The 17,885-nt window shown below is 34.9% G+C and overlaps 1 protein-coding gene across 1 annotated transcript; it reads left to right on the top strand.

The window, feature by feature from the left end:
• Positions 1–632: 632 nt before the first annotated feature.
• Positions 633–12,611, top strand: LOC129270868 (sulfotransferase 1B1-like). Its single transcript, XM_054908205.2, has 6 exons — positions 633–1,314; positions 4,424–4,668; positions 5,709–5,829; positions 6,424–6,521; positions 8,243–8,426; positions 10,997–12,611. The coding sequence occupies exons 1-6, from the start codon at positions 1,137–1,139 to the stop codon at positions 11,104–11,106; spliced, it is 936 nt and encodes a 311-aa protein (XP_054764180.2). The 5' UTR covers positions 633–1,136; the 3' UTR covers positions 11,107–12,611.
• The last annotated feature ends 5,274 nt before the right edge of the window (positions 12,612–17,885 follow it).

Below are 17,885 nucleotides of genomic sequence, written 5' to 3'. Positions count from 1 at the left end.
TATGTTGTTAATTAGGCATGTTAGGCCTCTATATTTTGTTCAGGTTTTTTTTTTTTGCTCTCAATCTTCAAAACTAAACTAAAAAAAAATATATACGGTTTGTTCGTATTAATGTCAGGGTTTATTTTAAATTTTCAACGGTAAAATGCAAACGAAATCGGGTTTCATGTATAAGATTGAATTTGATTTGAATTTCCCCGCTTCCAGGCTGGAGATATTTATATCTCAATAAATAGAATAAAAATTCACAAAGCAAAATGTTGAAAATTTTATCAAAATCGGATAACAAATAATGAATTATTGAATTTTAAAGATTTGCATTATTCCGGTGAAATGCAGTTCTAGGCATGTCTTTATGAATATTCATTGGGTGGGCTGATGATGTCATATCCCCACTTGTACTTTTGTATTTTAGTGTATGAAATTAGGTTTACTAAAAAGTTTCACAAAATACTGATAAACTTTAAAATTCAATAACTTCGTTATTTGTTATCCGATTTTGATGAAACTTTCAGCATTTTGCTCCGTGAATTTTACTCAATTCATTAAGATATAAATATTTTAAGCCTGGACCATCTCTTTAAGAACGCAATATGCCCCCTGGTGCATGCACACAGGGTTTATAATAGTCGATGGATATAGACGTGATCTTGTGCGTTGTCCCGGGGAGTAATTGTCACTGGGTTAATTCTGAGAACAGAAAATGACGTACCCAATAAGAATTATTAATACAATTTACAATTTACAATATATTGACATGTCAAAGGATTATATTGTGATAAAAATATGATCTAATCATTTATACGCATTCCTAAAGAATTCCAGACCCATTTTTTTTCTTGGCCCTTTGCCCAGACATGCCAGATGCCAAACCTGGAAACCTGCATGGTGTTTTTTGTACGATACAAGCAGCGATCAAAGTCTGGGGATATGGAGTATTTTCAATACAATATCCGACGTGTTGAAGTTCAAAGTGCACCCAGAGACAAATTCTAGACGTGAGAACGAGAGTTTAGTTGAAACACGATACTCCATTCAATATCACTACAAAACTACAGGCTACAACAGAAGTCATTGCGCGGAATCAATTAAGTCCGAATACTAACAAACTTATTGAAACATAAATAGGAAGAGATATGGACATGGATCTGTCATCATATAGTGCTGATGATTGGGTAGAACATTCAGTTCATGGAAGTGTTTATCATGATGGAATTAAGTTTAGTGCCTTGGTTGTTCCGTCAAGCATCGAAGCTATGAAGACATTTGATGTCAGGAATGATGATATCTGGATCAATACTTATTCGAAGTCAGGTAATCATGATTAGACGTATAGTTTCATTCTCCTCTTACTGTCTTTACTCCTCCTCGGCCTCGTTATTATTCATCATCACCAATATGCATCGTACGTAATTGTCATGATCATTATCATCACCACCTTATGCAGCACCAGTGCATTACCATCATCCACCACCACCACCATGCACCAGCGGCACCAGGGGCGGATCCAGCCTTCGCCAATAGGGGGGGGGGGCGGATTTTTTTCCAGCCATATTTTCCCCGATATCGGCCGCTCGAAGATGATTTTTTGTTTCTTTGAAGGGGTGGTCTTAACAGTCACTTCTTAGCTTTATTCTTATAACCAACATAAATATATAATATCATAATCCATATTTATATAATGCGAGCGCGAAGCGCGAGCTTAATTTTTTTGGAAATCATGTATTTTTGTCCCCAAATTTGAACATTCTGGGCAATGTTTATTATCCTGAAAAAGATGTGTATGCAACTAAATAATTACTACGAACGCGAGGCGCGAGCAGAAATGAACTGATGGAAAAGGTATCTGTTAAAGACTACATACAGTTAGCCATGAAGACGTTACTTATTTTAAACATCAAATAATGTGAGCGCGAAGCGCGAGCTGAAATTTTTTGAAATTTTTACCTTAAGAATGGAAATTCTAAGCACTTTTGTAACTAAACAGAATTAACTAAACAATTGATGCGAGCGCGAAGCGCGAGCCGAAAATTTCGAGATACTGAACGAGACACTCTCTTCATGTTTTGTAAATCATGAAAAGGATGAGTAATTGGGGATCTTCCTTACATTAAAAATACGAGCGCCAAGCGCGAGCAGAACATTTTTATATACGTTTTGAACTGATCGAAAAAGTACTTGAGAAGGACTGCTTGTAATTAGCCATGAAGACGTTACATTTTTCAACATTCAAATAATGCGAGCGCGAAGCGCAAGCTGAAAAAATTTGACATTTCTACATAAAGAAAGGCTATTTTTAATCAATTTTTGTAATCGTGAACAGGATAGCTATAAAAACAATTGATGCGAGGGCGAAGCGCGAGCGGATTGAAAATCGAGATTTAGACCTAAAAACGGGACACTCTATTCATGTTTTGTAAATCATGAATCAAAGAATCAAAGAATCAAAGAATGAGTAATAGAGAATCTTCGTACATTAATAATGCGAGCACAAAGCGCGAGCAGAAAATTTTTGATATTGTGATCTGAAACTGGATAATGATTTAAATTAAGAGAACAAATTGAGTATATGAATAAACATGCGCGCGTGTTTCATATTTAGACATAGAATCTCGGCATTCTAAATACATCTTTTATCATGAAAATCAAAGCGAGCGCGAAGCGCGAGCTTAAAGCATTTGATATTTCGATCTGAAAAAAAGTCAATTTCAGCTCTATATTTCAAGCACTTTGTAGGAAAATTGTGAAGTGGATATGGATCGCACTAAATAAAGAGCTGATATTTTCCATTATAATTACTTTAAGTTTTGACATAGGACCGGGACATCCTTAGGACATGTCACCATATGAAAATGATGACTGTCTTCCTATTCCTCTTGCTAAGCGCAAGATAAAACAAAAGGGACAATTCAATTATTAAATTAATATCTTATTCATTAATGCCTAATGAAGGGACAAAATCTAATGATATTATGGCCTGAAAACTGGACATTTCAAGCACTTTTTTTTTAATTATAAATAGGATGCCTCAGTTAATATACTTTTAACCATTAATGCGATTGCAAATTGCGAGCCTAAATTTTTTATACACTGTCATGAAAAGGGGATTATTGTATAATCAATGTTGATACATACATAACTCGCCAATCAAAATGCGAGCGTGCAGCGCTAGCTGATACGTTTTGACAATCAGACCTGAAAAGGGATATTTTGAAAACTTTATGGAATACACGAAAATAATAGGTACCTGATAAATCAAAATTTGCGAGCACGCAGCGCGAGCAGAAAATGTTAATATTTAGACTATAAAACTGACATTTTTACAGAGCACTTTCTAAAATCAATTTGTAAATCACACAAAATAATGAAAGTTCGATTTCCGAGATGAAATATGTTTTGAATATAGACTTCCAAACTTGATATTTATACACTACATATTGAACAAGACATGAAAATCACCTAACGTGCAGTGCGAGCGCGAAGCTTCTTTTTATTTTCAAAGTCTTCCCCTCATCTTATTCTATTCACTCGTCTTCCTTCTTTTCTTTTTTCTCCTCTCTTTTCCCTCCTTTTTTTTCTTCCTTTCCTTTTTTTTCCCTCTTTTTTTTGCTCCGCCAATAGGGGGGGGGGGGGGTGGGGGCCCGGCCGCCCGGGCCCCTCGGCCCCCCTGGATCCGCCTATGCGGCACCACCATCATCAACACCATCTCCATCGATCACCATCACATAACCACCGGACCTCATCACCACCACCACCCTCATCATCCTCCTCGTCAACACCAGCAGCATCATCTCCATCGATCACCATCACATAACCACCGGGCCTCATCACCACCACCACCCTCATCATCCTCCTCGTCAACACCAGCAGCATCATCTCCATCGATCACCATCACATAACCACAGGGCCTCATCACCACCACCCTAATCATCATCATCCTCCTCCTCATCAACACCACCAGCATCATCATAACCACCATGACCCTCGTCATCATCATCGTCGTCAACACCACCACCAGCATCATCATCATGATCCTCGTCAACACCACCACCAGCATCATCATCATCACCTAATTTACTCTCATATCACCCACATCATACACCGCGGCTACTACCATCATCATTGTCATAGGCCTAATTAATCATCGTCATTTTCGTCGACGGTGCCGTCGTCATCATCATCTCCCTCGCTGCCGAAAATATCATCACCATCATCGCCATCTCCATCACCCCAGGCTCCATTATCGGTTTCATGTTCATCATCATTGTAGGGCTGGTCCCTATCATGATATGCATATATATTTTCTTGCATGTGAATTTAAGTATCAAGACTATATGGACACGTCCGCTGGACCCGGTTAACATTCAGTATAAACATGACAAAGAAATCCTTGATTTTTATGTCCTTAACATCGCACATGCAGGAACGCACTGGGCATCGGAGATCGTTCATCTGATATTAAACCATGGTAATCCAGAGACGATCGACCGTACGACCACGCAAGGGAACATCGAGATGATCTACTTCCAAAAAGATTCTTATGATGAGGGAAAGACCCGACATCTCCCATTCTATAAGATCATAGAGAAGGCGCCCTCTCCTCGCATCGTACAGTCTCATCTGCCCGTTAGATACCTTCCACCTGGAATTGATAGTAAGAAAGCGAAGGTATAGGATCACCTTTTCGTTAGTAGTCTTTCTATCCTCCTCCTCTTCTTTCTTTTTCTTCGCCTTCCTTATTTCTTGAATGTATAGAGCGCTTCTAGTGAAGTACAGATCGAGCTAAAACCGGGGAAATAATATTTGCGGTTTGTATGTCCACGTACCTTTCTACCCGTCTTTGTATCCTTTGCATCCTCCTTCTTCTTCTTTTTCCTCTTCTTCTTCTCCTTCTTCTTCTTCTTCTCTTTCTTCTTTTCTTCTTCCTTCTATTTCTTCAAGAAATTCCTTCCTTCTATTTCTTCAAGAAATTCCTTCCTTTACCGGGTACCAATTTACTACACCTGCGTGGGTGGAGAGTGGCAAATGTAGATTAACCCCGAGATTAACGCCTTGCCGTAGATAATGCAGATTAAACGCCTTGACAAGAGGACGCGAGTGCTGCATGCGGTGAGATTGAACCCCGGACCTTAATGGCTCAAAGTTTGTTTTGTTTGTTTTATTTTTATTTATGCATTCACAATACATTATCAAAAATATTTACATTGTTTGTAATATACAAAATAATTCATAATGTATACAATATAAACATAATACATAATTAGAAAAAAAAATGATGTGGGCATATACTTCACATTTTAATAATAAAAAAAGGAACATTAACAAAATTTAATGAACGCAGCTAGGAGACTGCCATCGCCAGGGATATCACCTCCTCTTTTCCATCTTCCAATTTGATTAACTTTCGTGATTGAGATTTCATTCGCAAAACTGCGAAACATAGATGCCACAAAATGTACATTGATTATTCAAATAGATTTGAATAACCCCGGTGCTGTATAGAATTGGCCCTAGTGTCGTGAGGATGATAATAGTTTTCTTGCATGACTTCATCCCCATCATGCTCATGCAAGTCTCTTACCCTGTGATATTCATAAAAAAATAAACCTATCACTTTGACCTTTAATCAGTCTGTCTTTTTAATTTCTTAATAAGATTCGTATGATCCCACCCCTCATCCCATCACATTCTGATTATTCAAATTCCAGGTGATCTACGTTGCTCGGAACCCCAAAGATGTGATTACTTCCCTCGATCGATTCGTCGGAAATACTGAGATGGGCGATTTCATCAGGTGGCAGGGCGCCCTCAAGGAATTCATGGACGGAAGTAAAAATAACACACACCCACCCACATCCTCCCTATAGGCAAACCCCCCATACTGTTTTATTTTTATTCTATCAAATCAAAACAATCAATTTCATTCCAACATTCTTATATAAAAAATAATGAGACTTCACAATTCATATTGTTAGTTGCAAAACATCCCCGCCCCAACTTACTGCTCGAAGTCTTTCCTATCGAATTTGTACTTTTTTGGAGGGCAATGCACTCTTGAAGGGTCTTGAATAAAAACAAATTATTAACGCAAAATAATTATTTCAGATGATTGATTTTTTTTATAAAGAAAACCCAAGTCTAAATACAAAATAATGAGATAAATAAGAACAACTTGAAAATGAGATTCTCTTTTAATACCCCCCCCCCCCAATATGAATTATTAAGAGATTTCCAAAAAGAAATTAAGGGACCATAAGAATTACTAGTGTAATCCTTACAAAAGAAACAAACAAACAATCATGGCTTCCGTCGCAAACAGTAATATTTTTCTAAGGTATATTTTACATTATTATTTTGGTATGCTATACTCATTTAATTTTCTAAAATAAAAATATTTTTCTGTCAAATATCTTTGTTATATAGCAAGAAATTATGGCTCATGGTTTGATCACGTGAAAACATCTTGGAATCTACGTCATCAAGAAAACAGACTCTTCGTCAAATATGAAGACATGAAAAGGGTAGGCCTATAGAATATTTTTTTTTCAAGTTCTTCATGTTTAACAGTTCATGATTAAAAATATACTATCCATTCATTCAATACGTCATTGGAATAAACATTTTTCTTTATATAAACACTCTTTTTGCCAATTAAATACCCAAATGCAATCGAGACCACGGGTAAATAGACTTATTAATTTTTGTGAAGAAAGGAAAATACATATAATATATAATATTGTTAAACAATCCCAACACACCTTATGGTCAAATTGATCCTGGGTAAAACTATTTCTAACAGTTTATTATATTTATAATAAATTTTCCCTGAAAATGTCCACTAATTATGTTTGTTCGACAAACTTTGAAAAAAATGAAATGATAGCATATAAGATAAGCCTCATAAATTAATGGTTTGGCGACGATTTGTTTATGGTTAAACATTACAAATTTTGTGAAATAAATTTATATATCCCCAAGTTCGGAAAATGTGAGCAATAATATTGGGCAATTGTTTATTCAATAAGAGCAAATAAACCCCCAACGGTTTGGAGGACAACAAACGGCTAAACATTAGAAAAAAACTGTCAAAATCATATTTCAAAATATGATATAGAAAAGTAATGAGAGATGATCTAGGTCTCCGGGCCCTGTGAACGATTTTTTTCTAACAGGGAGTGCTGCTGGTTTAGATTTGACAAGCAAAAAAGGGACTTTCGCTAAGAATAAAGATGGTTTTGGACCAAGAAAAATTGGACAAGCAAGCAAGCAAAAAATTAAGGTGTTCATTACAAAATGAAGTTGATTTTGGTTATACCGTTCAGCTGTTCAGCATATCTACCAGATTTCCAGGGTGAATAACATGAGCAGCACCCTCGAGGTAAATCTTGGGGTGCTTCAGTACCCCCAGCACCCTCGATTCCCAGGGCAATAATTATTATGATAGGTCTCTTTTATCAGATACCATTTAAAAGACCAATATTTATTCATCTTTGAATAAACATTGGCAATTATTTCCGAAGTACCAAGATGGCTTCGCGCCCAAAATAAAAGCCATGCATGGGAACAGTCTGAATATTAAGAAACCAATTGCAAGCCTATAAGATTACCTACTATTGCATTTATTTATGATTAACTTATGTTGGAATTATTGTGGTGTGCCATACGGTACTGACCCCACCGCCCCCCCCCCCCCCAATAAAAGAAAGGACAATATTGATAATAGCAATAATAATTAAATAAATAATTAATTGAGTGACTGGACAAAAGTTTGAAAAGAATCTACGATCAAGAAAAAAAAAATGAAAGTGAAAGGGGTGAAATATGCGATTTTCTTCAAATATTATATTACAAAATATCCATTTTAAAATCCTCGCGACTTTTAAAAATTGCGCCCCTCCCACTATTTTGTTTTCTCATATCACTATTTGGGTTAACTCATAAGAAAGATCGTTATTTGCTTTTAACTCGGTTGATGATGTGTAACTAGGTATAGTAAATAGCAGTACTAGGCATTGGGAAGAGATTTAAAGCAACCTTATGGGCCCCACCCCCCCCCCCCCTCCTCCAACCCCGCGCTCATTTCACGCCATATAAGTCGATCGCCATTCATGAGCTTGTCAATACTTTGTTGAAAATAAGTCACCCTTTTTATATGACACGTTTTAATTTTCTAGGTGGTTAAGCTATATAGCACAAATAATACTTCTCTTTAATTCTGATAATTATTTTATTTATACTACAGGACCCCAGGGAAGCCGTACTCACCATTTCCAGGTTCCTTGAGCGCCCTCTATCGGAAGAAACTTTAGAGAAGATTGTTGAGCACAGCTCTTTCAAAGGAATGAAGAAGAGTTATGATAAAGTGGAAGAAGAGGGCAAGGGGGACCTCGTCAAAGCTTTAGGAAAGCAATCATACATGAACAAAGGTAGCTAAAATTGTAATGTTTACTGGTAATAATTGCAAGAATTTAAACGGATGGTCCAGGCTGGAAATATTTATATCTCAATAAATAGAGTAAAATTCACAAAGCAAAATGCTGAAAATTTGATGAAAATCGGATAACAAATAACAAAGTTATTGAATTTTAAAGATTGCATTATTCCGGTGAAACAGTTCTAGGCATGTCTTTATGAATATTAATTAGGTGGGCTGATGATGTCATATCCCCACTTGTTCTTTTGTATTTTATTATAGGAAATTAGGTTTATTCAAATTTTTTCTACCAAGAACTAAAACAATTGGATTGACAACTATTAAAGGAAAATGTAACATTTAGAACAAGATAGCTTGTATGAAAACAGAAAAATCAAACAAACAGATCAACGAAAGTTTGAGAAAAATCGGACAAATAATGAGAAGGTTATGAGCATTTGAATATTGCGATCACTAATGCTATGGAGACCCTCCCATTGGCAATGCAACAAAGATGTGTGATGTCACTTGTGAACAACCTCCCCATATACTTTAGTATATATTTCACTTTAATTGCCTCTTTTATCACATCTATCAGGAGATCATGTTCTTTCTATAGGAGGGCATGTAATACAGATTTTTAAAGAATACATCATAGAAAAAGAGTTTGTATCACCATAAGAAAAAGCAAAAGAGACTTTTTGGGGGTATTTTATAGTCCATCAAAGGGAAAGTTGTTCACATGTGACATCACACATCCTTGTCGCATCGCCAATAGGAGGATCTCCATAGCATTAGTGATTGCAATATTCAAATGCTCATAACTTTCTCATTGTTTGTCCGATTTTTCTCAAACTTTCGTTTATCTGTTTCTTTGATTTTTCTGTTTCGACACAAGCCTACTTATTCCAAAGGTTTCATTCCCCTTTAAGTGCACTAGTTATTTATTGCCGCAACATATTTAAAGGTCAAGTCCACCCCAGAAAAAAGTTGATGTGAATAAATAGAGAAAAATCATATTAGCATAATGCTGAAAATTTCATCAAAATCGGATGTAAAATAAGAAAGTTATGACATTTTAAAGTTTCGCTTATTTTCACAATACAGTGATATGCACAATTCAGTGACATGCAAATGAGACAGTCGATGATGACCCTCACTCACTATTTCTTTTGTTTTTATTGTTTGAATTATACAATATTTCATTTTTTAAAGATTTGGCAATTAGGACCAACTTGACTGAACCATATATTATTAAACAATACTAATTCCACATGTTCGGAGAGGAATTAATCATTGTTTCACTTAAAAATGAGGAGAAAATTAGAATATTTCATATTTCATGTAATAAAATACAAAAGAAATAGTGAGTGGATGACGTCATCAGTTTCCTCATGTGCATACCAACCAGGATGTGCATATAACTGTTTTTTTTAATTAAGCAAAACTTTAAAATGTCATAACTTTCTTGTTACACATCCGATTTTGATGAAATTTTCAGTGTTATGCTTTTTGGATTTTTCTCTTTTTATTCAAATCCACGTTTTGTTGAGGTGGACTTGTCCTTTAATCATATAATGGAGACACATCATTTACACATGTATTACAAAATGAAACATGATTTCATGTAATAACATAAGTAAAAGGAAAGTTGAGATGTGACATCATCAGCCCACCTAATGAATATTCATGACGATGTGCATATAACTGTTTTCACAAAATATGGATAAACTTTAAAATTCAATAACTTTGTTATATTTTATCCGATTTTGATCACATTTTCAGCATTTTGCTCTATGAATTTTACTCTATTCATTTAGATATATATACTTTCAGCCTGGACCATCCCTTTTAAAAATATCCAGATGTCCTGTAATTAGGGCCCAATCGAATTCGTATTTTGAATCCTAAAAAAATAGTTGGAAATCTCGAGGGATTTGAATTGAAATCCTTTAGAAAGGAATCTGTATAGGATTAAACAATAAATCCAGAATTCGATTTGTCTCTAATTCCATCTAGATTTATTTTAAATCCCTGTAATTTAGAATGAAAACATATCGGCCTATATAGTCAGTGAAGAAAGATATGTAGAAAGAGGGCTGAATGAAGCGAGAGTGAGAGGCAGGAAAGGGAATTGGAAATTTGTGTAATGCTACTTTTCAACAAGGCAAAAGTTTTGGAAAATAATCCATGTCTCTGTACTACAGTACTGTTGACCCTAAAATGCCAGTGGTAATTTTTGCTTAACATACCACTATTTCAATATTTAGGGCCCCGTTGTAGAAGACTGTTTCTTAAAGAATAGTAGTGTTCTATTTTTGATAATATTCTTCTCAATTTTGTTTTATGTTCACTTCTTTCATTATTCTCATTAGATATGTTCATAATCAGCAGTATCCAATTAATATATAAAGAACACAATTGGGAACATTTCGACCAGAGAACCATGATCCCCCTTTTTAACAAACACGTACCCCGGCAACGGAGCCTAATTCCGACCAAGATTTTTTTTCAGACTGTCCGCCTGATATCCCGATCACATCTCAATCAAACTTTTTTTTTCATTTTTAAATCCCATTATAGGTGTAGTCGCAAGCTGGAAGAAACGATTCACGGTGAGCGAGAATGAAGAGTTCGACCGAGTCTATCAAGAGAAAATGGCTGACACTGATTTGCGATTCGATTTTGAATGAAAAATGAATATACCTGAGAATTTCCGAGATGACCTGCAACATAAATACTTTGCTAGAAAAAAGGAAAATGTGAAACCCGCGTCTTTTTTGCTTCAAAGGCAAATTAATTATGATATTTTACATCATCATATACATTTCAATTATTCCTATTGGGACGAACACTTCACGCATTAATGAGCAAGGCGAGTTTGAAATTTTAATGTCAAAATCAGGTTGAGCAGAAAAAATTGAACAAGATTGGTTCGTGATACGACAAACCATGCTCATTCGATGATTGGCTTATTAGCATTTCTTTCGTATTCTTTGTTAAGTTTCTCTCACTGACTCCTTTAATAAATGAGAGTGGATTTAGATAAACGCGTGAGTTTCTGCGCAAATCGTTTCTGATAGGCCTCATGTCATTCGTGAATCATTTGCTAAGCTGTTCATTTCAAATTGAAGATGAGATTCCACTCTTACACTTTTGAAATAGTTGGGCAAAAATGCCAAATTTCTAACCAACCATGGGCAACATACTGTTCACACAACTATTGGTTAAAATCTGCCCAAATTGGGTAATCAATTTGCTCAATTGGATTATTGCCCATGCAGAATATAATTATTTATTTTTACCAACATACATTACCCAACACAGTGGACAGTATGCTGCCCAACATTTTAAATGTGTACCATAAGTATCAAATTAAAAGTAAAAACATAATATATAATAATTATGAAATCTATATCTGAAAACGGGTTACCTTTTGATGGGACGCACTGTACCAGTCGAGAAGAATAACAACTACAACCAATGGCGTAATAACCCCAAAAGTTAATAAAGAGGCTAAGTTTTGAATAAAGTTAAATGTTTCTGAGAATATGCAAGATGCAAGAATAAAGGTATATTAATTTATGTTGTCTCCCTTTACATTACTTGAGGCCGACGTGGCGTAACTACGGGGGGGGGGGGCGGCATGTGCTCCCCCTATCGGATGGCCAGAAAAACGGAGGAAAAGGAGAAAAAGAAGGAGAAAGAAAGAGAAACATAGTGGGGGAAGATGAAATTATTGTATATTACATTATGTTATATTATATTATATTATATTATATCATATTACATAAGGATTTTTTATTTCATAACTTTATGAGACATAATTATAGTTTGCTTAGGGCCTATATATGTGTTCATCATTCCTGATGCTCGCATAGTCGCATTGTCTGTTTAATGAGATATATAATCCTGTTGTACTAAAACATCCCGTTTTCAAGTCAATATACACCAAATATATTTCATCGCACTTCGAGTTATTATTGTTTTATAAAGTGACATGATGTACTACTACATGTTTCTCTTTCTTATTAAGGTCTGAATATAAACCCTTTTCAGTTCGTGCTTACGTTCGCATTGGATAAGCCTATAATTATGTCTGCTCTTGTTTGTTTCTTTGTTTGTTTACTTTTATTTGTTTGTTTGCTTTTATTTCTGTATTCAAATAAACTTGATCTCGACCTTTTTGTTCCTTCTATTTTTTCTTTCCTGTGACAATATTTTTTTTTTCATTTCCAAGAGGGATCCACACATTGCAAGCTTTGTTTTTAGAGGTCCGTATAGTGGACCTCCTCATTTCCATTTTTGCTCAATTTTATACTTTTTTTTACGAAGTAAGAATGCTCGTCTGTAAAATTGTATCTGATTTATATTACTTTGTATTATGTTTTGAATGGAAATGGAATAAAGAATTGAATTAAATTGAAAATTTACTTTTTGATAATAATAACAATAATAATACTTAAAGGACAAGTCCACCCCAACAAAAACTTGATTTGAATAAAAAGAGAAAAATTCAACAAGCATAACACTGAAAATTTCATCAAAATCGGATGTAAAATAAGAAAGTTATGGCATTTTAAAGTTTCACATCATTTCACAAAACAGTTATATGCACATCTCGGTCGGTATGCAAATGAGGAACTGATGACATCACTCACTCACTATTTCTTTTGTATTTTATTATATCAAATATGAAATATTTTTATTTTCTCGTCATTGTCATGTGAAATGAAGTTTCATTCCTCCCTGAACACGTGGAATTCCATTATTTTAACATTTTATGCTTCAGGCAAGGATGTCCTAATCATCAAATTTGTAAAAATTGAAATATTGTATAATTCAAACAATAAAAAACAAAAGAAAAAGTGAGTGAGTGACATCATCGACTCTCTCATTTGGATGTAACTGGCTCGTTCATATAATTATTTTGTTAAAAATAAGCGAAACTTTGAAATGTCATAACTTTCTTATTTTACATCCAATTTTGATGAAATTTTCAGTATTGTGCTTGTCTGATTTTTCTCTATTGATTCAAATCAACATTTTTCTGAGGAGGACTTGACCTTTAATGAACGCAGGAGACCGCCATTGTGAGTGGTCTCTTCATGAATTCCTAAAACAGTCCTTAAAATTTCAATTTTTTTTCCTGGTCTGAATATCAAAAATTTTCGGCTCGCACTCGCATCATTTGGTTAGTGAATTCCTACAAACAGGCCTTAGAATGCCCCTCTTCCGGTCTGAATTTAAAAAAAAAAATTATCTCGCGCTTTGCGCGCAATTTTGAGTAGTGAAATCCGTTTCTAGTTCACGACAACAATGACTACAAAAAGCGCTTCTTGTGTTCAGGTGTAATTCTAACAAAATCAGCAAGCACTTGGCGCTCGCATTAGATAACTATGGTGAGATATGTATGCTCTTCATGAATTCCTAAAATATATAGTCCTAATTTCCGTTAGGGGTCAATATATATAGACAGGTATAGGCCTACGTATCACGATAACAATAATTTGCTTATATGTCCCTTTTTAGGTCTGAATATAAAAAATGTTCAGCTCGCGCTTCGCTCTCGCATTATTTGATCAGTGAGATACATATCCCTTCTATGGCACAGTCCTTAAAGGTCAAGTCCACCCCGGTAAAATATTGATTTGTATAAATAGAGAAAAATCAAACTAGTATAACACTGAAAATTTCATCAAAATCGGTTGTAAAATAAGAAAGTTATGACATTTTAAAGTTTCGCTTATTTTTCACAAAACAGTGATATGCACAACTCTGCGACATGCAAATGAGTCATTCGATGATGTCAATCACTCACTATTTATTTTGTTTTTTATTGTTTGAATTATACAATATTTCATTTTTTTCAGATTTGACCATAGGGACCGACTTGACTAAATCATAAAGTATTAAACAATGCTAATTCCACATGTTTAGGGAGGAATTAATCACTGTTTCACTTGACAATGAGGAGAAAACTATGATATTTCATATTTCATATAATAAAATACAAAAGAAATAGTGAGTGGATGACGTCATCAGTCTCCTCATTTGCATACCAACCAGAATGTGCATATAACTGTTTTATGAAAAATACTAGTAAGCGAAACTTTAAAATGTCATAACTTTCTTATTTTACATCCGATTTTGATGAAATTTTCAGCATTATGCTAGTTTGATTTTTCTCTATTTATTCAAATCAATAATTGTCTGGGGTGGACTTGGCCTTTAAAATGTATCTATTAGGTCAGTATACCTGGCAATTGAGCGCGCTTCGCGCGCCCACTAAGTGACACAAAGTTTTTGCTGGTGCCCCCCAATGCCGTGACCCACGGTACTCCACTGCTTGAGGGTATTAAATATGACAGTTTAGAGGCATGAAGTACAATAAAAATTGTAATTCATTCATTCATCCCTCATTTTATCTTGTCTTAACTGGACCCCTCGACAGACCAGGTGTGCTGTAATTGCTCAGCTGAGCATGGCGATTCATCCAATTTTATTTTATTATCCAGTATATTATTGTTGTATTTTTCTATATGTATACGTGTTTTATATTAGTAAATAAAATGAAATTAATTCATTCGTTCATTCATTCATGCACCCATTCAACAATCAAGAGGAAAAACAAACACAAAATAAACGATTAAAATGTAACAAGAACAAAGATGACAGATGGCTATAGGAGACCCCGGAGAAGCAATGCTCATATAAAAAGGTGTCACCACAATAGGTCCTACTTTGCACATTATCATCACATTCAAACAGAATAGAATAAGAAAATTAAACGTGTTACGTTCGTTATTACGAAGGTTCGTTATTCCGAATTAGGTTCGAATATTCCGAAGGCTCGAATGTCCAGTTTTCAGGTTGGAATATTCCAAATTTTCAGTTCGTGTTTCGCGCTGGCATTATTCGATTGGTGAAGTATAGATCACGACTCACTAAATGCAATCCTTAACAGGTTCCTTTTCGTGGTCAGTAGGCCTATATTGAAAATTTCGAACAGCCCTCGCTTCACGCTAGCGTTAAAGGAATGGTCCGGGCTGAAAATATTTAAATTTATCTAAATAGAGTAAAATTTACCGAGCAAAATGCTGAAAATTTCATCAAAATCGGATAACAAATAACGAATTCTTTTTCAATTCTTTAAAGGAGAATGAAACTCTTGGAGCAAGTTAGCTTTTGTGAAAGCAGAAAAATCAAAGAATAAGATCAACAAAAGTTTAAGTAAAATAGGACTAGCAATAGAAGAGTTATGAGCATTTGAATGTCGAGATCACTAATGCTATGGAGATCCTCCTATTGGCAATGCGACCAAGATCTATGATGTCACAGATGAACAACTCTCCCCATTTGGACACTGAAAATATACCCCAAAACATCTCTTTTTGCTCATTCTAATCATATGACAAACGATTCATCAATGATATAATGTTGTGAAACCTCTGTACTTGTCCTCTCATATAAAGAGAACACCTCACCTTGTGATAGACTCTATAAAAGTGAGAATATAAGTGAAATAAGTACTAAAGTAATGAGGGAGTTGTACGTGTGTGACATCACAGATCTTGGTCGCATTGCCAATAGGAAGATCTACATGGCATTAGTGATCTCAATATTCAAATGCTCATAACTTTCTTATTATTTATTCAATCTTCCTCAAACTTTCAACGATATGTTTCTTTGATTTTTCTCTTTGATATTGATTCAGCTGGTTTCAAGGGTTTCATTCTCCTTTAAATTCTTTATCAATGTTTAGGTGGGCTTATGATGTCACATCACCACTTTCCTTTTTGTTATGTTATTACATGAAATTATAAATGTTTCATTTTTTCATACAAGTGTAAATGATGTGTCTCCAATATGATGAAATAAGTTGCTGGCAATAAATAAGTAATGCACTTAATCGGTTGTCAATCCATTGTTTTAGTTCTTGGAAGAAAATTTTTGAATAAACCTAATTTCATATAATAAGATATATAAGTCATGTAAGTGGGGATATGACATCATCAGCCCATATCCATAAAGACATGCAGAGGCGTCGATCATGGGGGGGCAGGGGGGGGGGGCGATCGCCCCACCAATGAAAATATTTGGGGGCAAACATATCGTTTTGCCCCCCCAATAATTCTGCATGTGCAAAAAATAAAATAAGATTGTAATATTACACAGAAATCAGCAAGCGAGATTGAGATACACAACTCGTTCTTTATTTAAAATCGTGCTCAAAATGTCAGCTTTTCAGAGTGGAATACAACAATTTTCAGCTCGCGCTTCGCGCTCGCATCATTTCTGTAGCAAAAACCCATACTTTTCAATGATTAAATAGGTGAATAGAATGTCCCGCTTTCAGGTCTAAACCTCAAAAGAACTAACGCTTCGATATGCAATAATCTTTTGTTGAATATATATCTTGTTCTGTATTAAAAACGTCCACTAAACTCAATTTTTTTCAGATCGAAATATCAAAATTTTCAGCTCGCGCTCGCATCTTTTGCTTTTTTTTCAGATACCCATCTTAATCATTGGTACCAAAAATGCTTAGAATATCAAGCTTTCAGGTCAGAATATAAAGAAATTTCAGCTCGCTCTCGGCACTCGCATTATTTGTGTATTAAGATATGTATTCTCCTCAGGAGTTACTACTAGTACAAACAGTCCTAAACAGGCACCTTTTTCCTGTTATCAGGTCAGTATACTAAAAAATTTCAGCTCGCGCTTAGCGCTCGCATTAATTTGTTGATGAGATATCTCATGAGTCATATATATATATATATATATATATATATATATATATATATATATAGGCATATGTGTGTGAGTTTTTTTTTGTGTGTGTGATCGAGCGCCTTTGGAAAGTTGATTCACGATTTTGCCCCCCCAATCTGAAAAATGGATCGACGCCCCTGAAGACATGCCTAGAACTGTTTTACCGGAATAATGCAAATCTTTAAAATTCAATAACTTCATTTCATTTCATTTCATTTCATTTATTTCATTTTCAACAAAATATAAATCAAATACAATCATAACAAGTCGACATCATGAAGAAATATAACAAGGTCATAAAATCAACTTGAAAAAGACATGCTATAAGAAAGTTACATACAAAATAATCTTGCGTAAAGGATTTGTGATTTATAATTTGTGAAAATGGAGGATCCCACTAAAAAGCAAAAGCTTGTATATTGTGGGCTCCTCAAAATATGACAAGCGAGAAATAAATTTTATATATACAAATCAAAGTATAAAGCATGATCGCCAACAGGAGACATCATTAAAAGAAAATATTAAATAACCAAAATATACGAAAATTACGCAAAAAACTCAGGAATGAGAAACTAAAGAAAGAAAGCCGATGAATGAGAGAGAGGAAAAAAAAGGGGGGGGGGGGTGAGGAAGGAATGTGAGAACTGCATATGAACTACAGAGAGAGGAGTGTAGACAAACAGAAGCAAAGTAGCGC

Source organism: Lytechinus pictus, chromosome 11 (genome assembly GCF_037042905.1).
Source record: "Lytechinus pictus isolate F3 Inbred chromosome 11, Lp3.0, whole genome shotgun sequence".
Taxonomy (NCBI): Eukaryota; Metazoa; Echinodermata; class Echinoidea; order Temnopleuroida; family Toxopneustidae; genus Lytechinus; species Lytechinus pictus.
Note: the sequence above shows the minus strand (reverse complement) of the source record. Positions and strands in the feature narration are given on the sequence as shown.

Coding starts and splice junctions, on each gene's coding strand:
- LOC129270868 (XM_054908205.2), top strand. CDS start 1,137: ATGGACATGGATCTGTCATCATATAGTGCTGATGATTGGGTAGAACAT. Junction 1,315..4,423: donor CAATACTTATTCGAAGTCAG/GTAATCATGATT, acceptor TCGCACATGCAG/GAACGCACTGGGCATCGGAG. Junction 4,669..5,708: donor TTGATAGTAAGAAAGCGAAG/GTATAGGATCAC, acceptor TTCAAATTCCAG/GTGATCTACGTTGCTCGGAA.